The following is a 23,602-nucleotide window of genomic DNA, read 5'->3' as shown; positions in this document are numbered from 1 at the left end:
GTTCACCCCGGCCTCACACCCGGGACCTAGCAGAAGTGGGAGGGGGCAAAAGAGGAGAAGTGGGGGAGGGCCGAGGATCGTCTCCTAGAGGAGCCAGGTCATTGCTGGCCTGGGGTGGGGCCGGCTTGGCGATAACGCAGTGGCACCATGGCAGGGTGGGTGTCAAATACCCGCTGCTTCTCAGAGCTCGAGAGTTCTGGTCCCCCAGCCTCTGCCAAAAGCTAGTGTTGGCTCCCTCCACCATCATCAGCAGATGTCTCTCTGCTGGGCTCAAGGGAGGCTGGCCACAGATCTGACAACCTACTCTCCCACCTTTCCCTGCGTCTACTTAGGTAGGCAGGCGTTAGAAAATAGTGTGTATAAAGTGGGGAGAGAGAAATTCTGATGGATCAATGGGAAGTGGACACACGTGCTGTGGGTGTGGGGTTGTCTCGCAGAGCATTGACTCGGAGCCCAACCATGCCTACTGCAGTTAGCCCTCAGCCTTGTGGCTTCTCAGCAGAGAATGGGCTTCTCCTGGGACACTATGCTGAAGGGAGACAGGCTTTTCTCAGTTGGCTTCAAACCTCTCTTCCCTGGTTCTGTTTCCTCTCCTACCTGGCCAATAGCTCTAACCTTCTTCCATACTTTCCTGTATCAAATGGGATAACTAATCTATTCTGATCTGGTAGGATTGCTGTGAAGAGCAACTTAGTGACCATTCGTGAGGACCCGGGACAGATCTGCCAACTCAGTTATTCCTCTCTTCCTACTGTGTCTTCCATCATATAAGGTCAGAAGCCCGAGAAAGATGTCTCTCCTAGGGCCTCCCTCATCTGGCCCTCTTGGTCAACCCCTCCAGGCCAAACTTTCTTAAACACCTACTCATGGACATGTTAATCGTAAAGGTTCTGGGACTCATGATAAATAATTAGTCAGAAAGAAGACCTCTTTGTACTCACACCTCCTGTTTGGGTCCTCAATGTCGAAAAACTAACGGGCATAGGGAGGATTCTGTGGTGAGCCGGGGGTACCCTCCCCTGCAGAACCAAGCCAGCTGTGGAGAGAGTTATCAGTTTCCCACCCAGAGCCCTGTATGTGGAGTACATATACCCAGTGTCTGTCTGTCCCTCCCTCTGACCTTCTCCCTGTCCCTCAGCTCCTAACTCCCACAATGCCACTCGAAGAGAGAGGTTAGACAGTGCCCTTAGGGACCCTTGTCAGCCAGCCACTATGGTGTGGCTTTCCCCTCAGGCTTCTTCTAGGGACTGCTGAGTTGACCAACCTGACAGAATCCTGCCTTGACCAACCCTCTCTCCTTTAGGGAATGGGAGTGGGGAGTGGGGCCGGGAGGAGTGTCTCCATTGAGCCCATCTCTACTGCTTCCTTCTCGCTCAGTGATGCTTTCTATAACTACTGGATCATTCTCAAGACAAAATTTACAGAGCCTTCCTCCATGCTTTAAATTCTCATGAGAGATAGGGCATAGTGTTTTGCTCACATTTCTCATGAGGAAAAAAAAAAAACCAAGGCAGAGAACTCAAACAACTTAAACGGGACCCTGCAGCTTTGTAATCAGAGTATAGGGCATGAATGTATGGTGGCTTACAGGACCTGGAATCTGCTGGTGACATCACCCTGCCTCTCCATAAACACTGAGCCCTTGTAACGCATGACATGGCCACCCACACTCTTTCCTTACTGGCTGGAGGGTTAGAGGCTTCTAGACGGTGGAGAAAGGAAGGGAAAGGGTGGTGACATCAGGTAACAAGAGAGTGAGTGAAGGGGCCTAGGAGGAAACTCCGTGGAGCATCATGCTCTGGGCCCCTCTACTGCTGTCCCAATGGCCAGAGTCAGTCTTTGGAATCCAGGAATCATCTTGGAGACCCTGCAGTCACGTGACCTCCTGGGGTTAGGAAAGAGAATTCAGTTCCCCCCAGGACTGGCATCTTTCCTGGAAGCCCTATCTGAGGGGCACTCAGGTCCGAGTTGTATTAATTAAATATTGAGATCAAGTTTCTAAGAGCAGAGGGTGCAGGGCATGCCTCCCCATCAGGGTTACTACACCAGTAGCAGGAACCAGACCCCTGACCCGGGGAAGAAAGGTTGAGTCCTGGGACTCTGATTGGACTCTTACTGACTTGTTGACCCCACATGGGACAGATGGACAGCATGTCCCCTGTAGCAACCCAGAGCTGCCGCCTCCCCTTCCCCCTACCAAATAGAAAGCTGATCTGCCCCGTCAGGCAAGCTGAGTCCAGCTGTTTGGGGCTGACTCAAAATGCCCTGAGGAGGGGCCGGGGAGTGAGCCAAGAATGTCTCTAGCTATGAATGTCCCATTCTACATTCTACTTACTGTAAGGATGGAAGGGACCTTGTGGAGGGACATGCACAGCTGGGTGAAGAGCCACAGCCAACCAACCAACAAACAAAGTAACTGGGTTTATTTTTTTAATCATTTATTTTTATTTTATGTGCTTTGGTGCTTTGCCTGCATGTATGTCTGTGTTTGTGAGCTACCACGTGGGTGCTGGGAATTGAACCCAGGTCCTGTGGAAGAACAGTCAGTACTCAGCTGAGCCAGCTCTCCAGTTGAGTATTCGCTCCAGCCCCAGAGCTATTGTTTTAAACATTTACTTGAAGAGATTAAGCCAGGGAGTAATACATTGCTAGACAAAGGAACAGCAGTAAAGATAATTTTATCGACAGTGTAGAATGTGGCAGAGGGATGCAGAGCTGTAATAACTACAAATAAAAACAAAAGGATAAAACAGGCAAAGCTAGCCGGGCGGTGGTGGCGCACGCCTTTAATCCCAGCACTCGGGAGGCAGAGGCAGGCGGATTTCTGAGTTCGAGGCCAGCCTGGTCTACAAAGTGAGTTCCAGGACAGCCAGGGCTAAATAGAGAAACCCTGTCTCGAAAAAACAAAACAAAAAACAAAACAAAACAAAACAAAACAAAACAAAAAAATAGGCAAGGCTGAAGCAGTGGTGGTGCACGCCTTCATTCCAGCACCCAGAAGGTAGAGGCAGGCAAATCTCTGAGTTTCGGGCCAGTCTGGTCTACAAAGCAAGTTTCAGGACAGCCAGGGCTACACAGAGAAACTTTGTCTAGGGGGAAGGAGGGAAAAAAAAAAATCAAGGTTTTTCATGTCCAAAATAAATGTAAACAATCTTTCAAAAATAAAATATATTAATATTAAAAATTTAAAGTAATCCACCATAATAATACACACCTATAATCCCAGCACTCCAGAGGCAGGAGGACTGCCACAAGTTTGAGGCTAACCTGGTCTACATCTAGGCTGGGTTGAGCTACATAGTAAGATCCTGTCTCAAAAAGAAAAAAAAAAAGTCAACTATGTAAAATGATGATACACTTTGCCCAGGATCCACAAGAGTGATGAGTAAGATGAACGCAGCGACATGCCGGCAAGGCCCTCTGGACTGCTGGTCTGGGACCTGCTCTAGATTTCTAACCTCAACCCCCTTCCTCATGATATTTGTTTGCACTTTGCATTCTGACTGAAGGGAGCATCCCTGCATTACCACCTCCCACAGTTCTTTGTTCTTTATCCTCTTACCTTTTTCATGAGATTTTCCCCAATACCCTGCTTCAACCTTCTACCCGCTCCCCACAGACCCACCATGTCCCCCTCTCTGCTCCACTTGTATCACCCTCTCAGCTCTATGTTTCCTATTTGACTACTGTTTGTCCTGTCCTAGAATATAGGCTTTATGCCAGCAAGAGTTCACAATCTTCTTCATCCTCATAGCTCCAGCATCAGAGGCTGTTTGGCTCACAGTAAACACTTTTTGTTTGTTTGTTTGTTTTGTTTGTCAAGACAGGGTTTCTCTGTAGCCCTGGCTATCCTGGAACTTGCTCTGTAGGCCAGGCTGGCCTCGAACTCTGCCTTCCTCTGCCTCCTAAGTGCTGGAAGTGTGCACCACCACCCCAGGCTGGCCTCAGTAAACATTTACTTATGAGTGGGCAAAACAGAAAAATACAGCTAAAAAAAATGGGAGATGGAACAGGGTGATGCTGCTGAAAGCTAAGGAACCAATTAAAAGAGGTCTAAGTATATCACCTAAAATATTATGGAAGCTGGCTAGACCTAGCAGTTGACATCTGTAGTCCCAGCACACAGGCGGCTGAGGCAGGAGAGTCAAGATCTTCAACCAGGTTGGGCTATACAGTGAGTTCTGTACTGGCCAGGATTACATAGTGACAGCGTGTCTCAATGTGTCTCATAAAGGTGACCCACCAGGTAAGGGCATTTGCTACCAGACTGGAGCCCCACCATCCACACGCTGGAAGAAGAGAACAGACTCTTGCAAGTTGTCCTCTGATCTCTAATCACACACACACCACGCCATCCACGAGTCTCCCTCATTCCCTCGCAAAATAAATAAATACATAAATGCAACAATTAAAGGCCAAGACTCAACCATTAATAGTCCCTCTGAGAAAGGGTGACAAGGGACAGAATTATTTTTCTTTTAAATATTATCACTCTATAGTACTCAAAGTTTTCAATCCTGACCTATCTTGCTTCCTTTACAAACCTAGTTAAGTGCCCAACACATCAACACGTATGCAATGAAGAATAATAAGTTTGAGGGGCTGGAGAGACTGCTCAGTAGTTAAGAGCCCTTACGGTTCTTGCAGAGGACCCAGCTTCAGTTCCCAACATCCACATGGTGCTCACAACCCCTGTAACTTCAGTTCCAGGATCCCAACCCTTCTTTTGATCTCTACAGGCTCTGCACACATGAGCTACAGACATACACATAGGCACACACACATACACATAAAATTAAATAAATATGTTTAGATAAAACAAATGAGAGAGCTGGCTAAAATTTGTGGTTGAATGGGGACTGTTTTAGTATCAGAATCATAACATGGTGGGAAACATAACCCCACATGAACTGAAGCCCACTTCTGCTGTGTAGGCTAAATCTGGAAAGCGTCATAATGATGTGTGACCAATACAACCGTGGGGTGTGGGTGGGCTAACCTGAAGATGTTTGCCCTTTGGTTTTCTTATTTTGGTTTTTGGAGATGCAGTCTCCGTATGTAGCCCAAGCTGGCCTGGCACTTGAGATCTTCTGCTTCAGCTGCCCTAGTTCCGGGATTGCAAGCATGCGCCACCAACATCCAGTTTACATTAGGAACTCTCTATGAAATTGAAAATCCATGACTGACTTGAAAGCAGGGTTGATTTCAAACGCATTCTTGGAGATTGTTGTCTTCAGGGCATCTGTGGGGTTTTCCTGGGTAGGCACAACAGACTCTCCTGTTGGGGAATGTCAGCATCACACCAAATAGACAGACGCTCTCCTCACCCCCTCTGCCAACCTCTGCAAACATAGAGGCGGTTTCCCCTGTGCACCTTGGGTACCTGGCCCTTGAAACAGAAAGGTTTACTTATGCTGCTAGGGACCAATGTTGATGGTTCAGGAGGTCTGGGACCAGAAAATATGAATTTCTAGGAGCCTCCTTCTTATACATTATTGATACTACTCCAAATACTCTAGGTAGATAGCCAAAGTTTAGAGCAATGGTTTTTAAAACACCCAGGTCCAGCAACACCAAAAAAGCAAATTCCAGGCTCCACCCTAGACCTACTGAGTCAGAGTCCTGGTTTTGATGCTGAGCAATCACTATGGACCCCTGACTGACTGGAAGGCGCGCTCGGCTACAGAGTGGACACTCGAGGAATTACACCAGCTCAACAGAGCTTTGGACAGTCACATCCTTGATCACACCTCCATTTCTCACTGTAAATTGAAGGTTGTCAAGCTCCGGTTTGTGAAGCTAATAACGATTTCCAAGAAAGCCTGGTTGGTTCCCAGGGCCCCGGGAACTCCCCAGAGAGGTGAAAAAAAAAAAAAAAGAAAAGAAAAGAAAAAGGAAAAGAAAAAGAAAAAGAAAAAGAATCCCCAGATAGGTGAAAAAAAGAAAAAAGAAAAAGAAAAAGAAAAGAGGATGGTTGTTGATCCCTCCTCAGTTGGTTCCTTGTTCCTAGCTCATCAGAACTAGGTAGCTCACCTACATGGCGCAGGAGTCCACCCATAGCTCTGCCCCACCCTGCCCCCTCTCTGTATTTAACCTCCAGTTCCCTGGTTCCTCCCTGCTTTCCTCTCTCACCCCAGCAGATCTTTTCCCCACACTTCTGATCCTCTCCTTCTCCTTTGATGTACAGCTCTTTTTGTCCAGGGCTTTGGGGTTTCCTCCAGTCTCTGCTTTTTTGAAAACCGGCCCAAGTTTCAAGTCTCTAATGACTTGGATTTTATGGGCACTATTGCAACAGACCTCAAGTGGGCAGCAACCGTGGAGCTGACCAGCCCGGGCATGCTCCTGGGCCTGTCTCTCTGACTGGAAATCCCCTCCCACGCTCAGCCCTTTAATCACTTTCCATCCCAATAACTTTCCTGATTCACCAGGGATCCCTTTCGTCTTGAGAGCGCCCACTGCCCCTCTCTGATGGGGCTGAGTCTGGACTTGAAGGCATTTGATCCCAGCTTGGGTCTGACAGAGATTGGATTTGTGGGCTCAGGATTCAGGCTGAGGCCTGCAGAATTTTCCCCTTTCCCATGCCATCTTGGCATCTGGATGCCCATGTTGCAGAAGCAAAAGGGTTGCCCCAGAATGGCCCTCCAGGTCACTGGACCACAGAGCAGAGATGTAACCAGAACAGGCTAGGGGCCCAAAGCAACTAGTAGCTTTCCTAACCTGCCTGCTGGGCAACTCTCCCCATTTCAAGCATTTTCAGTTTCTTACCGTTCTCTCTCTCTCTTTTTTTTTTTTTAAGATTTATTATTATAAATAGGTACACTGTAGCTGTCTTCAGACACACCAGAAGAGGGTGTCAGATCTCATTACAGTCATTACAGGTAGTTGGGAGCCACCAAGTGGTTGCTGGGATTTGAACTCAGGACCTTCGGAAGAGCAGTCAGTGCTCTTACCCGCTGAGCCATCTCGCCAGCCCCTACCATTCTCTTTTAATAACAACAACGTGCTTTGAACCACAGGGCCTTCAACCTGAGCCCCAACCCTGTATGCGATTTGTATAACTGAGTATGGGGGCTGTGGATATCTTGGTGAGATTAAAAGGTTTCTGAGCATGAAGTGGCCAAAAGTTAACACAAAATCAAGCACAATAGGAATCTGTGGTGTGTCTGGCAGCACGCATCCGTATAGTATCTAATAACTTCATTACAGCCATGATCCTTAGCAGACAGCTGAGCTTCTCACTGCGCATGCGCTGGAGGCCGTTTACCCTGCTGGAACACCTTGACTCAGACTCGAGAATATTATATGCTATGAATTGCAGTTTAGTTTGTTTTTTTTTTTTTTTTTTTTTTTTTTTTTTTTTTTTTTGGTTTTTCGAGACAGAGTTTCTCTGTGTAGCCCTGGCTGTCCTGGAACTCACTTTGTAGACCAGGCTGGCCTTGAATTCAGAAATCCGCCTGCCTCTGCCTCCCAAGTGCTGGGATTAAAGGTGTGCGCCACTACGTCCGGCTGAACTGCAGTATTTTTAATGCATAAAGTGTTTTCAGCTCGCCAGGCAGTGGTGGCACACGTCTTTAATCCCATTGCTTAGGAGGTGGAGGGAGGCAGAGCTCTGTGAGTTCGAGGCCACCCTGGTCTACAGCGTGAGTTCCAAAACAGCAGAGCAATACAGAGAAACCCAGTCTGGAGGGGGAAAAAAAAGAGATTTCGGCTCTTATACAAAGGTGTTGGCTTAATCACAGCTAACAGTTCTGAGCATGTAGGTTTTTTAGCTAGTATTATCAGTGGATTGTATTGTTAGAATGTTTGAATTTAATTATTGAGTGGAGAAAGCACAATGACATGTGTGCTACCTCATACTTGTGGAGTCAAAGAACAAATATTTTTACCCTTTGAGCCATCTCACTAACCAGGAATGTTTGAATTTTAAAATTACTGTTTGAGTTGCTGGCTTAATTTTTTTTTAATTCTCTCTTAAAAAACAAAACAAAAAAAACCTTTATTGCATTTTGGTTTGTAATTAGAATTTCCAACCATTTCTAAAGTGGCCCTAAATGTCCAGCTATCATTTTGGATGGTGTGTTTGTGTGAAGTGGTGTGAGTAGCTTGGATGATTATAATAGCCAAATGCCAGGCCATTCTGAAATGTTGACCCTGCTCTATGCCCGGCAGTACCAAATATTCAGCCACGACTTAGTTCCTTATGCAAAAATAAACAAGTGCTCCCCTCTCAAGGGAATGCAAATTTGTTCTATTTAATGAATAGTATATACCAAAGAATAGTTTTAAATCAGTTACTGATTTGTTATCAGTGAATATTTGATTTGTACACATTTTTACATATCTATATACCTATGATTGCATAAAAATGTTTCAGGCGTGAAGGGGTCTCTCGTGGGAATGGGGTGAGAAACCCTCTTTTAGATGCACGCAACACTTCGTTCACTGCTCAGTGACAGAGACCTTCTGAAGCTTGTCGTTAGGTGAGCTTGTCGTCTGTGAGCAGGTTTAACGTGTAGCATACCATAACATGGCAAACACACAAGCCAGGAGCACCGCTGTTCATTGCCACTATCAAGACGATGTCCTGTGCATAAACGTATCTGTAATATTCCTGTGAGGATGGTAGGTTTGTTTCCACCAGCTGGGCCACAAACGTGATGACAGCAAAACCAGGTGACAGGGAAGTTTCAGCTTTATTCCAGTCTTAATGCGGTCCCCTTCTGTGCTCTAACACTGAGGAACAAACTGTCTTGTGGCACGTGCCTTAAATACATTTTTTTTAATTGAAAACATTCAAAACAGGACGATATCTTTTCACTACCTTCCTGGTCCCCAGGTCTGCCCCAGACAAGCAATTGAGCTGGTCCTGGCTCCTACCAAGCCTTTGCTTTTGCTTTTCATAAGTTAGCACTCAGAATAGTAACAAGTAGCACATCACTGGTACTGCGGGACTGACGGGGGAGGGGGAGGGGGGTGTGATCTGCATGTATCCTTCCAGCTCTGCTAGTCTCTGTACTTGATGGTGACTTCCTCTCTTTCTGGAGAGCTGACCTTCACAGAAGGTTCCTAAAATAGGCATGGGGGACAGGGCAAGGAGAGGGGAAATGGCAGGGAAGGAGTCTGCACCAAGTCTTTCTAGGTGAGACGTTCCTCACAGCTTCTTCCTGCCTCTGACTTCCAGATGCTTCACGACCAGAATTCTGAACGTTCCTGTCACTTTCGAGATGGGCAAGTTCCCAGGTTCCATGATCAGGTAGAGAAGGTGGCTGTGAGGTGTCCGGTCTGAGTACAAGGTCAAGAAGAGATGAACATGTGGCTGGAGGGGCTCAGGAGAGGAAGTTAGAGCTGATCTTGCAGCATCACGGAGGGTCCCTTGAGTCAGGTTCAGGCTAAGCTCCAGGGGGACGAAATCTGAGTTCTCTTCATGGGATTGACAAAGCAGGAGAGGTGGAGTTCATAGGTTCAGGGACACACCCCCTCCACCTCAGCCAGGTAACCCTCTTACCTGTTCCCTTCCTCGTTGGGAGGCATAAGGGGACATAAAGATTCACAGAACAGCTCTTAAAGAGTTGTGTGTGTGCACATGTGCAAGTGTATACCCATGGTTGTGTGAGGTGTGTGAACAGGCATGCATGTCGGTGCCAAAAGTCCACCCGGGTACGGATCCTCAGGAGTTTTGAGACAGAGTCTTTCACTGAACCTAAGACTCACTGCTTAGGCTAGGCTGACTCCCTAGTGAACACCAGGTATCTGCCTATCTCTGGCTCCCTAGTACTGAAATTGTTAGTAAACCCCACATGCCTGTACCTGAGCCGTATGAGCTATCTCTCCAGCCCCACTTTCTAAAGAGCTCTAAACAATCTGTAATCCCAACTCTTGGGAGGCTAAGGACCATGAGTTTAAGGGTGGCCATGACTACACAGCAAAGCTGTGTCTTAGAAACAAGCCACAAACATTCTGTATATAGTGATGCATGCCTACAGTCTCAGCAACCCCGGAGGCTGAGGCAGGAGGATTGCAAGCCCCAGATCAGATTGGGCAATGTAGCAAAACTCTGCCTCAAGCAACCAAGCAAACAAAAAAAAGTTCTGTACAGAAATTTCTATGAGTCACTTTGATCTGTTTAAACACATGAGTAAGGCGCATGGCCACAACGAAGTTAAAAGAGGAGAGGAAAAATATAGCCTTACCATGCACTCAGAAGACTGGTAGGTATTTATGAAGAATCCTAAAAAGACTATGGGATGGTGGGTGGCCCCAAGATCTTGGGTATTCCTCTTTATACCTATTATAGGGGACAGTAAGTGTCCGGGCACTAACCTAAGCCCTTGAACACTCTGCAGATGTCAGTCCAAGGTCAACAGATGGCAGTATAGAAGGGTCAGGAATAGACACTTCAGACTAGGCACAAGGGCTTGTCCAGACATGGAAAGTGCCCACTAAGATCTTCAGTCAGGATAATCTACTTCCTGAATTTTCAAGGCCTTTGGGGTGAGTCTTCCTAAGCTCATAAACAAAGAACATCAGAGCTGGGTGGGTCCCCTGGAGCCTGGCTGCTCCGGTGTGGTCTCTGGATCCGCAACATCAGCACCACCTTCCCCTGGGAGCTTGTGAGAGACATCCGGTCTCAGGCCCCACCCAAAACTACTGAACTCGAATCTGTGTTTTACAAGATTCCCCAGGAGATGTGTATGCACATCAGAGCCTGGGAAGTACTTCCCCGGCACTAATTTAGGCCAACGTTTTCATTTCACAAACGAGGCGCTGACACCCAGAGGGGAGGAGGCTGGCCCAAAGTTACACAGCTGGTTCCAATCCTGGCTTCACCACTTGCCAGAGACTTTGAGTAAGTCATTTAAAAATGCACTGACTCTCACTTTCCTCTTCTATAAGGCAGGGTATCACACTCGACTCCAAGTGCTCGCACATGCACCAGATAAGACAACATCCAAATTAGGCTTCATAAACACTAACAGTCACTATAGTTCTAGCTCTCTGCTCTAAGGCCACCCTTCCACCTCCCAACACAAGCCAGCTTCTCTATAGACAGTCCTACAGTATAGGGATAAGTCCTGGGTCAGGGGGTTCTATGCAGATCCTGTTCTGCCATTTGACCTTGAACTGGTTCCCAAATTGTACCCTGGTTCCTGGTTTTAGTTTGGTCAATCATAAATGAGTTGACTCCATCTCAAAAGGTCATTGAAGGTCTTTGATCTTTGAATAGTCTGTGATACAGAATCAAGTTTGTTTCCAAACTACCCAAAAGAAGGAGACACCAAGAAGGAAGTCTAGCTCAAGAGAGTCTATAGGCCTTTTCCAGAATGGCTCTGCCTTGACACATCCAAGTACTTCAAGTGCCAAGGTGTGCCCCCAGCCCAGTTCTTCTGGGGAGTGAATCCAAGGTCTCACACATGCTAGCTAAGTGCTTTACCACAGAGCTATACTGAAAACTCCTCTTTCTTCTTCAACTAATTAAAAGGACCCTCAAGGCATCTGGTACCTCTCTGGGGATGGGGTTAAAGAGGAGCCCAGTCAGACTGGAGGGCAGCTGTTTTCAAAGCTTTGAGGGCTGTCAGGTGGGAGAAGTCTAGACCTGGTCTCATGGACTGTGGAGAACAGAAACAAAAAGTTCAGGTAAAGTCCTCTCCCGGCATAACAACGGGTGGGAGACAGCTCCAGACCTTCCTGTAATCATGAATCCTAAGGCAAGTGAGCTACAGGGGAGAGGGCTCCCCTGCTGCAAGGCTGGCAAGGCTGGCAAGGCTGGCGTAACCTCCACGTGCCCCAGCCTGGGCTGACTATGAGTGTCATCTCAGGCAAACACAGTTTTCAAATACAGTTTCCCATGCCCCATCCCAACCTGATCAGAATCTATAGGGTGGATCTGGGATCTATTTTAAAAGCACCCCTCCACACCTCCGCAGTGGTTCTCATAACAGGTGTGTGTGTTTGAAGGCAGGACCAGGGACTGGAGGAAGGAGAACCACCCAATGATTGGTTCCCAAGGGTCTTTGCTCAGTTTCTCAAATTACCCTCACCCTCACCAGGGTCTAAGGATGCTGGGGACTGTTCCTTCATTGGGTTTCTGTTTTTCACAAAGCATGTACTCTTGACTTGGGGATTACTCAAACACCTGATAGCAAATCACATAAATCTCTCTCTCTCTCTCTCTCTCTCTCTCTCTCTCTCTCTCTCTCTCTCTCTCACACACACACACACACACACACACACACTTTTGTAACAAAATTATTCTGTAGCAAAATTGGCTTTGAACTCAACTTTCTTCCTGCCTCCATCTCCAAATGCATTCGCCTTCATCGCTGCAGTCTGACCCCCCATGGAAGCCACCCTTTTAGATGACCCAGACTGTGGTCTTGAAGGAAGACTGATGGAGCTAACCCCTCCTTCCATCAGAACACGCAGCTTTCTTCCACCACACCCTAAAGGTCCAGGGCACTCGCGCAACTGGGCGTCCTTCATGCCATTCTTTCCCCTAAGGGCATCTTGGACCATTTGGAGGTCTCCCTTAAGTGGAAATAGGGAGATTCTGTCTGCTTCTCTCCTTTGGTCATTCTCGTGGTTTGGAATGCCACAGGTCAGTATTAGAGCACACCTCCTTCCGGGAAGATTAGATGCCCTCGCAGAAGCACAGGGTCGTCAACACCCACAGCAGAAAGGGAGTAGCTAACGAAAATAAAATGAAATTTAAAAAAAAAAAGAACGCCGGGCGTGGTGGCGCACGCCTTTAATCCCAGCACTCGGGAGGCAGAGGCAGGCGGATTTCTGAGTTCGAGGCCAGCCTGGTCTACAAAGTGAGTTCCAGGACAGCCAGGGCTATACAGAGAAACCCTGTCTCGAAAAACCAAAAAAAAAAAAAAAAAAAAAAAAAAAAAGAGAAAGAAAGAAAAGAAAAAGAAAAAAAAAATGGAGTGGCTGTCTTTGGCCTTGACCCCACAGCGCCACCTGGTGTCTAAAGGTACAGAGCAAGCTCGGCGCCTGCAGATAGATCCCTGCGACTTCCCACCGTCCACGCAGTACCAGGGCCTGCCTGATAGCACTGTGCTGGGCGGAGTCCTGCCTGCGCGGCCAGCAGAGGGCAGCCTGTCTCCACCTCTGGACGCCAAAGGCACGCATCCTGGTGCTCTGTGGGTCCCGCCCAGGGTAGGAGGATCCATTTGTGTCCCTGAGAACTTCCTGTGGGTCTTGAGACCTGTTTGGGAGCTGTCCGCGCCACTTAGGACTGGCACTCTTAGATCTCCAGCTGTTGGGCAGGTGTTGCCTTGTGCTGTGGTGTAGGTAGGTCCGATGAGGAGCACTGCTGGCCTGATCCTTTAGCTAATACAAGCATAAGACCTGTTGTTTAAACTCTACTCACTGCTTTGAAAAACTCAGTGTGGGCACATTTTCATGGACTGGCACAGCCTAGCTCTGGGTACAAGGGGTGTGCCTATGATGAACAACACTACAACCCTTCAGACAAGCCTATTTCCCAAGCCTGGTCTTCCGTGTACCTGGTTGTGGGGCCCTAAGAGAAAAACAGACAGCTTTCTGCCTCCCCCCAATGTCACACACACACACACATTTTCCAAGAAGTGAGACTTCTGGAGTTGATACAGGACGTTCCTCTGGCTGAGTTTCTCTGTACAGGGGGCTTTCCAAAAGCTAAAGTGTTGAACATATTGTTGGGACCAAATTGAGCCTTTCAAAAGCCAAGTCCACAAAATTCCCACATCCTGTGGTGGGCAAACAGGGTGAGGCCATGGCCTTTGGTCATTTGGTTCCCTTAGAATCGATACTAAAAAGTAAACATTCCATAGAAAGTTCCAGAGTGGTTCTTTTTGGTTCATTTCTACTAGGCCTTGCTGAGATTGTTCTGGTCTGATCCAGAACTGGCTCCAGGGTGTGGCAGGGCCCCCATAGACAGACAGGAAAGCAGAGTTCAGTTCTAAATTGCTTTATTGATCAGATGATAAATCAGCTTCAACAGCCCATGCCTACAGCCCTTGCAGCAAACAGCTGTACAGCCTTGTCCCCTCAGTTCCGGGGAGCATCAAGACCCGTCCCCCCCACCCCCCGACCTTGGGGCCTGGATGGGGTGGGCAAGGTAGTAAAGGTTACTAGAGAAAGGTGGGGTAAAGAAAGAAGGGTCTGAGTCTGGGTTGGAGGGGAGTGAGGACTTGGGGTTCAGAGGAACCCTCAGGAGTGGCTAGAACACAGCTCTACCCTGCTGCAACAGAAACTGTCCATTTCAGCCACCTGGCCCAAGGTTAGAACTAGAATTGGCCACTCCAAGATCTGGACCACTGATAAATGTAAATACTTGCTCAAGGTATTCAATAGGATCTCCCTTGCCCATCAAACTGGGAACTTGATGCCTAAGGAGGTCAGGCAATCTCTAGACTTTGGGGTCCTCTGAACTGGCTTGTTCTCCATTCCTAAGTAAAAGATACTATTTGTACATTCAAAGGCAAGGGCCAGAGAAGGAGCTCCTTCCGATGGCCCACAATCCTATCGGCACCTCCCTGCAGACTCCCCAGACTGAGATACACCAAGAACTCAGCCGCCTACCCAGAGGAGACTCTCTGGGACCCCAAAACCACAACCCTCCCTAGCCCAATTCTGGTTCTGCCTCCCTGCCTCAGGTCTCCTGCTTTGCTCTATTGGTCTCCAAAGATGTGGGCTCAGGTGTCCTGGCCAGTAGAGGATGGACATTCAGCCTAGAAACAGAGGTCTGTGGGGGGTGAGGTGTGGGGAAAGGGACCTGGAAAGGGGGTGACTAGACAGATGTCTCCTAAAGGTAATGGCATCAAATGCCAGGCAGGAGGAAACCCTTCGTGGGGAAGGAGCTCAGGCAGATCCCTGAGCCACAAAAAGCCAGATACCCAAGTCCAAGGCATTAGTGATGTGCAGCGGGGCTGAGTGAGGGAGAGGAGCTCGGAGGTGTCCAAGGCTTGGGAATGGACCGCTGATGAAAAGCTTAGGAGTAAGCAGGGTGCGCAGGCGGTGGCAGCATCACTCTGAGTGAACCAAGGCTCCAGCTCCCTGTCCAAAGCCAAAACCTTTGGGCCCAAAGTTTTTGGCATAGCATCCTGCAGAGAGGAAAGAAGGGTAAGGATGTACTCCTGTCCCCAGAGTAGCTCTACCCACCACTCCTTGTGCCTGGTCTCTGGAGGAAAGCCCATCAGTGCCCACCTCCCCGTCTCCATCGTGCTCCTAGCCTCAATAGTGAGGAGAACCATGTCCCCTTTATTTCAATGAGGGAGTAAATCGTTTGCTGTCTTTCGGTCACTAGACGGGTATTAAGATCCTAGGCTCCACCCTCATCCCTGGCACGTGTTCCATCTGATTCTGGCCAAGTCTCATTCTCCTTCTCTCTGGTTTCCCTGTTGTGCCATGAAGAGGCCACCCCAACCCTTGGATTGGAAGGCAAGAGGGCTGGTTCATTTAGCGACAGCATAGTCGCTTGGTCTCCAGCCTCCTCCAGCCTTCAGATCTTCAGAGAGAAGTGGAGCTACCCACCTTTACAGTAGATCTCACCATCCTTGTCTGCCAGGGTGGTCGACTCAAGGCCTTTGCCACACTTGGCACATCGGAAGCAGGACTTATGCCAGGACTAGGTAAGAAAGGAAATGGGGAAATGGTTAACATCACTGCCAGCGACTAGGGGACCAGCCCACCATTAGATGTCATCATGGACAGGCATTTTGCAAGTCAGGTTGGGGTAGCAGGGATGCTAGGGGAATATGGCCCAGACGCAGAGGGAGCAGGCCAGGCACCAAGTGCACACTAGTAATGTGCCGCCATGGATGTGACGTGTTACCATGGCTCCCTGCTCACTGGTTCCAGCTGCACCACAGAAGGGGGTTACATCCCATTTGGGTAGCTGCAACCCCCACAGGTGGGCAGGCAAGCCTTCACCACACCATTCTGCCTGTGAAACTGGTATGGTTCTGGATTTATCTTGGCTCTGCCACATGCTACTTGAATGGCTGCCCCCCCACCCCCACCCCCAATGTCCTCGAAGGAGACATTTATCTGTCTCTGTTTATCTTGCAGAGTGGATGTGAGGATTTCATACTAAGATGACTGGTACACAACCACAGAGCAGGCAACCATCACTGTTATTTTCCTGGACTAGCCCAGCCTCTAAGGTTCTAGCACTTGGTGCCTAGGCAGCCGTCAGAATTAAATGGCTTCCGCAGAGTCAAGTGCTTGCATGGGGCCAGGCATGGAGGAAGCCCTGAGTCAAATCTGTATGGTTTCCGAAAGGAGAAAAGGTCTGTCTACAGTGTACTGAACTCAATTGAAAGCCACAGAAGGCCCTTTGTGATTCCAAAAGGTGCCCTAAGGCAGCACAGAGCAAAGAGTTTCTCAAGAGAGGCAGGACTCAAGTCTGTATGGCATTCACATACACCCGCATGCATGCGTGCATGCTACACACACACACAGCTACACATCAACAACACAACTCAACAACCAACTCCCATCAGCAACATCTGGACATGCCGGGTGGTGTGTAGGTGGAAGAGGCTGGCCACATGCAGCTGGGACAACAAAACAACCCCATGTAAGGCCAGTGAGTTCCTCAGTGTACCCCATGTAAGGCCACTGAGGTCCCCGGTGTACCCCACGTAAGGCCAGTGAGTTCCCCAGTGTAACCACCAATGCCCAGGCTGGAGGGTAGGAAAAGCCGCTGGGGCCTTCAGATTTCCGGGCCACTGGATCTCACCCCTAAGCTCTTCCTGTGCCCAAAAGACAGCAGCAGGGGCCCGAGATGGGATGGACAGATCATCTTCACTCTCCTTCAGTGTTCTGTGCAAGCAAACCTCTTTGTAAAGCAGAAGCCGCTCCCCCAGCCCTCCAGACTGCAAGAAGACTGAATTATACACAGGCTACCCAGAGTAGCATCTTGGACTTTCCAGCCACTCCTGAAATAAGCTTAGTGTCTTTGCCCATTCAGCCCACAGTGAAAGGCACACTGTCCCTAATGCCTCCTGGGGCGGGGGGGGGGGGGGGGCGGGGGGGCAGGGGGCTGCTTCTCATTTCCTGTTGAATTCAAAATTATTCTACTCCCCAGGACAATTATTTTATTTCATTGTTTTTCAACACAGGGTTTCTCTCAGAAGCCTTGGCTGCCCTGGAACTCACTCTATAGACCAGGCTGGCCTCAAACTCACAGAGACCCACCTCCCAAGTGCTGGGATTAAAGGCATTTACTGCCGGACCTCAGTGCAGTCTCTACCCTATGCCATGGAAATAGAGATTCCTGGGTATTTCTTTAATAATTTCCTACTTTCATAAGCAAAGGGAAAAGATGACTTCTGATGTTATTATGTCTTTATTTTTCCTCCTTTTTGGGGGTTCAGTCTGAGATTACAGGCATGTGTGGCCATGACAGACTCCTGTTCTCACGATACTTAAGGCTCAACAGTGCCCACTACACATGTATTTCCTCATATAATCTTAAAAACATTTTGTATGTGTGAGGCAGTCATGGTCTCACTTCATCATGGCTCCACTCCCTTGGCCCTCATTACGCATAACTGATGCTCAGGGAGGCTGCTCATGAATAAATGGCAAAAACCAAGATTCAAGCAGATTACAGAAGGCCTAGACAGTTCATCACCACAGTAGGCTTAACAACCCTTTCCTGTCTTCGAAAGTATAGAAATGTTTTCAAAGAGGTTAAGTAGCCCATAGTAAAGTCAACAGTAGTAAGAGGCAGGGCTTCCGAATCAGGCAAGCCTAGCTGGGCTCCTGGCTTGCTTCCTAGCTAGAAGATACAGGCATAGAAAATACTCATTCCTATGGACTCCCGTTTCCTTGGTCTGTGTGATGGGGATAATCTCAGCAGCAATGCAGAGGTCCCGTGGTCCAGACTTGGCCCAAACACTCATTCCCGTTCCACACTCCTGAGCCATTCCTCAAGATCAAAAGGCCTTCAAAGCCATGGGCCAAACCAAAAGAGCTGGCCACGGGCTCCACGCACCATGGGTCCGTTGACTTGCTGTCTGAGCATGGCAGATCCAGATGTCCTCTCTGACCACACTCCTTGAGGGTACGTGTTCTGTGGTCTGCTGACTCTTAGTCTAAGACTGCAACCCCCCAGGGCTCTCCTGCTCTTTCCTGAATATCAAGGAAATGACTGCCAGGCTGTTTGGACAGTTGGTTGTCTAGAGTGATTCTCCTTGAGCACTGCAGAATGGAAGCCGGAAGCTACTTCCAGAATAGCACAGGGACAGGGTAGGCAAAGGAATGAAAAATAATATGGAAACCCCTTCCAGCAGGCTGACAGAACCTTAACCCAGAAAACCTCTGTCCTCAGGGTTATATGAGTGCATCTGACAGAATACATTCCATCAAACAAAATATGTATTTCGTGATGGTTTATAATTGTATTTTATAATTGTAATATGTATTTCTGGAACCAAAACTCCTAAAATCTAGTTAAAGCTGTAAATCTTCATCCTAGAAAGAGAAACCCTCTTAGTTATATTTATTTATTTATCTTTTATGTATATGAGTATACCATAGCTGTCTTCAGACACACCAGAAGAGGGCATGTGACCCCATCACATGGTTGTGAACTATCATGTGGTTGATGGGAATTGAACTCAGGGACCTCTAGAAGAACAGTCAGTGTTCTTAACCACTGAGCCATCACTCCAGCCTGAGAGGCCCTCTCAGAAAACGTAGCCATGTTGCATTGGTGACACACACCTTTAATACCAGCACTTGGAGAGGCAGAGGTAGGTAGATCTCTCTGAGTTTAAGGCCAACCTGGTTCTAGGACAGCCAGGGCCTCACACAGAAAGCCTGTCTCAAAGAGAGAACAAGAACGAGAACAAGAGCAAGAGCAAGAAGAAGAAAGAAGGAGGAGGAGGAGGAAGAGGAGGAGGAGGAGGAGGAGAAAAGGAGGAAGAGGAGGAAATGGAAGGAAAAAAGGGAAAGAAGAAAAGGAAAGAAAGAAGGAAGGAAGGAAGGAAGGAAGGAAAGGAGGGGAGGGGAGGGGAGGGGAGGGGAGGGGAGAAGAGAAGAGAAGAGAAGAGAAGAGAAGAGAAGAGAAGAGAAGAGAAGAGAAGAGAAGAGAAGAGAAGAGAAGAGAAGAGAAGAGAAGAGAAGAGAAGAGAAGAGAAGAGAGAAGAAAGTCCAGTAATGAAATCTTAGGGGATGGGCCCTTCAATATCCACCTACATCCTTAGCCTTAGCAATGTCCTACAAAGTGACCACAGACAATCTGTGGCACTGGAGATGGTTGTTTGTGGTTTGGGTGAGTTCTCTAGGATCCAGGACAAGCAGCCCACAGGGCCAGGTCACTCAATCTCTGGAAGGAGACTAAGTGCAGGTCTCAGGCCCGGAGCAGATCTAGAGTCATCCATCACACAGCTCTGTAATTCACATTTGGGAAGCACACATCCCTCTTCCCTCCCTCGTGCCCTGCAGCGCCTTACCTTCCCAGCACCGATCACCTTCTCGGCAGCATAGACCGCCTGGCTACATCGGGGACAGCGCTCAGAGCCGCCAATCTTCTGGGCAAACTTGGATGCATTGGGGTTGGTGGTGGGCCTGTGTCCAGGGGCTCTACACACAGAAGTACATGTGGCAAGATGACTAACAGTGCAGTGGTAAAACCCTTCCCTCTCTTGCCAGGGACAGGGCCATCAGAGCTAAGGCCACCATGGCCTCTGAGATCCCAAAGCTCAAAGAATTGGCAACACCACACACTTTCCTCATTGCAGAGTTAAAGCCCCCAGTCATTTAGCACATCATTTACTAAGACTCCCCCCACCCCACCCTGCCCCTCACTTCTATAAATCATCTATCATTAATTCTTTCCAGGAGAAATCTGCTGACAGAGCCTTCCCATTAGGGCAATGACCTTGGCTGAAGTCTGGCGAGTCTTCATCATTGCATCCACTTCCCCACGGCAGAGCCGACGGCCAGGCTGACAGCCACCCTTTCCCAGCAGCTCAGAGGCCAGAGATGACCGAGGGTGAGAGTGGGGAGATCCAGTGACACGCTGGGCCATGGCCCAGCAAAGGAACCTACTTCCCCTGAGCAAGGGTGAAGGGTAGCGGGGCTGACACGCCTCTAATTTTCAATTATAAAATGAAGAAGTTGGACTGTAACTCTTAGGGTCCCTTCCAGCTCTGGCACTTGTAAAACTATAGGTACTTAGCTGTCCCAGCAGCCCCTCAGAGAGACCTACTCTGTGGCCTCCTTTCATGTAGTCTTATTTTATTTCTTCTTTTTTTATTTCCTTTTATTTGATCTCTCTCTCTCTCTCTCTCTCTCTCTCTCTCTCTCTCTCTCTCTCTCTCTCTCTGTGTGTGTGTGTGTGTGTGTGCATGTGTATGTGCATGTGTGTGTGCAATTAAGGTGAACATGTATGTGTGCGTTCATACATATGAAGACCAGAGGTCAACATTAGGCGTCTTCTTAACTCCTCTCCTTCTTATTTTTGGGGACAGGTCTCTCCCTGAATCTGGAACCTGCCAATTTGGCTAGACAAGCTGACTACCAAGTCTCAGGTATCCTCCTGTCTCCTCAACGCTGGGACTGTAAGTACATAGTGCCAGTACCCAACTTTTACACTGGGTGCTTGGGATTAAACTCGGGTCCTCATGTTCATGCGGTAAGGACTTTACCAAGTGACCCCTCTCCCTGCCCGGTTTGGGATTTTATTTAGACACAGTCTCTATTTGTAGCTCAGGTTGACCTTGAACTCAAGATCTTCCAGGTTCAGCCTCCTGAGGATGACAGGCACGGGCCACCATGTATATCTATCTCTCCCTTTTAAATCAGTGCCCTCCACTGTTGAAGCAAAGGTGTGTCATTGGTGTCCATTTTAGGAACAGGGCGAGAACTCAAGCAAAGGTAGAGAGAAGGGAACTGGTACTCACTCCTCATGCTTGATGCCCAGAGACTCCCCCTTGTCCGTGCTCAGCGTGCCTGCGCCCTGCCCGTAGCCATAGCCTTTCGGGCCATACTTCTTGCCGTAACATGACTTGCAATAGATCTCTTCTCCATGCACTGCCACGGTGGTGCTGTCCAGATTCTTCTTGCAGACCACTGCGGAGGAGACAGGGGGATGGTGAGATGCATCTGGGGGCCTCCCAGGACTGGACTGACTCATGCAGAAAAGGAGACCAGCAGGGTGGCCAGTGGGCTGGCCTCCAGGAATCTGGGGGTGTTTCCCTCAAAGCTCTGTACCCTGGTAGCTCTCCAAGTCTCAGTGCGCCCCAAGGTTCAGAAGCCACAGCCTAGGCAGACCTGAGCCACAGAATTTTCTGTGGCTCCATCAAAGCCAGATGGAGTTTTTCATTCTGCCTTTGATAGAGAGACCATGTGTCCCAATAGGAGAGGAAACAGAAGGGCAGAAAGGAGTTCAGGGTTTTCCTGTCTCTGGCAGTGGCACAGAAAGAACACATCTGGGGGTGTTATTACAGCAGGAACAGGAATGCAGGTGAAGTAGTACACCCCCAAAAGAAATGGAACGTGGAGAAGATGCCGAACACGGTGGGTTTTGAAGTGAGATACAAGTCACTGAACCACAGGGAGAAGAGGGGCTGGACACAATGGAAAGCTGTTCTGAGTCACAGCGTAGGAGAGGCAGGGATGGAGTGAGCTAGAAAACCTTTAAGCTGTGAACACTTTCCTGTTACTCTCACAATGCGCTGTGCCAGATATCCAACATACAAGGTCCGTGGAGAGTCTGGAACCAGACCCTGGCTCTCCGTTCCATCTAGGTGGCTGGGACAAACTAGTTTGCCTTTCTAGGCTCTGTGTCCTCATTTATGAGTGTGGCTAATCTTATCGGCCCTAAAAGGCAGTCAGGAAAATCAAGTGAGATCTCAGATGTGACATGCCTGACTCAATATCCTACGCAAAATAGGTTCACAATAAATGCCAGCTATCCACACTAGCATTGTGTACAGGTGGTACCATGGAACAGAGCATCTGCCTCCATCCTGCCTCCTACTTCTCCCAGGGGACTCAATTTAATATCCCCTAAATACTGGAGTTGAGTCTGCCCAACTGAACAGCATCGGAGAATGCCTCCTTTGAAGCTGGACAGACGTCTACAGACACCAAGGGAGAGGCCAAACTTCCTTACCAGTTGCCATTCTTGGCCTTTAAAGGACCAGCCCTCCCCCAGGGAGGGGGTCCCAGGTTGGGGACTTCAGGCTAAATAAGGACTCTCTTATCCAGGACTTGAGATCTCTACCTCATTCCAGTACTCTCGGCCACCCAAATATGGAACCTCCCACCACCTCCCCTGAGGCTTGGCTCCCGGGAACATTAAGGCAAGGCGGAGAACAACTGGGCCAAGGCTCCAACATTCCCTTCTAGGGAGGGAAGTCAGGAACTAGCCCAGCCGGGACCTGTTTCCCTTAGACCTACTTTGAATCAGGAATTCCAAAATCGTAGGGAAGGCAGAAAACAGAGAGAGCAATGGTTAAAGAGGAAAAGACCTTTTTTGGCTGGTGTTTCAAACCAAGGCACAGTGTCTTGACACTGGAGACACCAGCCAGGACCTAAAAGCCCATGCCTGTAAATGCCCCCCTGCCCCCATACTGGTCAAGACCGCCTGCTCCTTTCTGCGTTACCTTGGTTTTCTCAGAGGTACAGCCCCACCCACTATAGCCCCACCATAGCCTCCTCCCCTTCCACCCAAGTAATGCTAGGAGGGGTTTACTTGTGGGGTCGCCCAAAAAACTTGGCCAGGGAAATTTTGAATATTATCCTTCATTCAAGGAAGACCTGAGTAAATGTCTACCAAATCAGGTTAAGCAAAAACAGAAACAAACAAAACAACAACCCTAGGTCACTGAAGCCCATTGCCTGGAAACTGTTTCCAGAGGCTACCTGGCTCCATGCTCTGTGCGAATATGGAAAAGAGGCACCCACTCACCACACCCAAAGATGGCGAGTAACCGTCTCTGGAAGGAAAACCAAAACCCACAAAACTGTTCAGGGTCACGGAGTCTTCCAGAAGCAAGACCAGGCCTGATCCCAGCTCTGATTTCCAGTCCTGGTTTTCTGCCAGGCTGTCACTCTTCCAAGAAGTAGAAAGTGAAAACTGACCTTAAGCCTTAGCCTGGGGGTCAGAGTGGCTCTGGGCTTCTCCTGTGCTCAGAGAGACTGGGGGACAGCTTAGGGTCCACCACAGACCTCCATTGGCCTCCAGCACAAGGCTGACTGAGACAGACAGGCTTTTCCTGTCCACAGAAATGGCTGCTCAGGCTTGGACACACTACCTCAGGGAAGACTCCTAGAGGCCTGGACTCAAGCTGCACCTATTATCTACTTGCTGTCTAGGGGGAAGAGGCATCTTTTTCTACTGAACTGATGGGAGAAAGAGTGGAGGTGAAGGCAGGCTTACAGTAAGCTTCTCGCCTCAGGCCAAACCGAGGAAGACTTAGTCCTCTTATCCTTCCTATTGCACCATCCTGGCTTCCTCATACCTATCCTAAGCCTCCAGGAAAGTATATCGAGGGTGACAAACTGAATTGAATCTATGACCAAGGTTTGGAACTAACAGACCTTCTTTTAAGGATCTATCCTAGGCTAACAAAACAGCTCCAACTGCCATGCAGGC

At 48.7% G+C, this 23,602-nt stretch overlaps 1 protein-coding gene across 2 annotated transcripts in view; it reads right to left on the bottom strand.

Moving 5' to 3' along the window:
• Positions 1–13,938: 13,938 nt before the first annotated feature.
• The window catches only part of Csrp1 (cysteine and glycine rich protein 1), a 32,967-nt gene continuing 23,303 nt past the window's right edge, over positions 13,939–23,602 (bottom strand). For both annotated transcript variants that reach the window (XM_029480667.2, XM_021169373.3), the window contains exons 3-6: positions 20,904–21,072; positions 19,452–19,581; positions 15,520–15,613; positions 13,939–15,089 (exon numbers count right to left, since the gene is read on the bottom strand). In XM_029480667.2, the coding sequence (XP_029336527.1) occupies positions 15,013–15,089; positions 15,520–15,613; positions 19,452–19,581; positions 20,904–21,072 (470 nt within the window). In that variant the 3' untranslated portion in view covers positions 13,939–15,012. The remainder of the gene's footprint in view (positions 15,090–15,519; positions 15,614–19,451; positions 19,582–20,903; positions 21,073–23,602) is intronic.

The sequence above is a fragment of the Mus caroli genome, unplaced genomic scaffold (assembly GCF_978045245.1).
Source record: "Mus caroli unplaced genomic scaffold, Mus_caroli_1 scaffold_1, whole genome shotgun sequence".
Classification (NCBI taxonomy): Eukaryota; Metazoa; Chordata; class Mammalia; order Rodentia; family Muridae; genus Mus; species Mus caroli.
The sequence above is the reverse complement of the archived record's forward strand: the minus strand, read 5'-3'. Positions and strand labels throughout refer to the sequence as shown.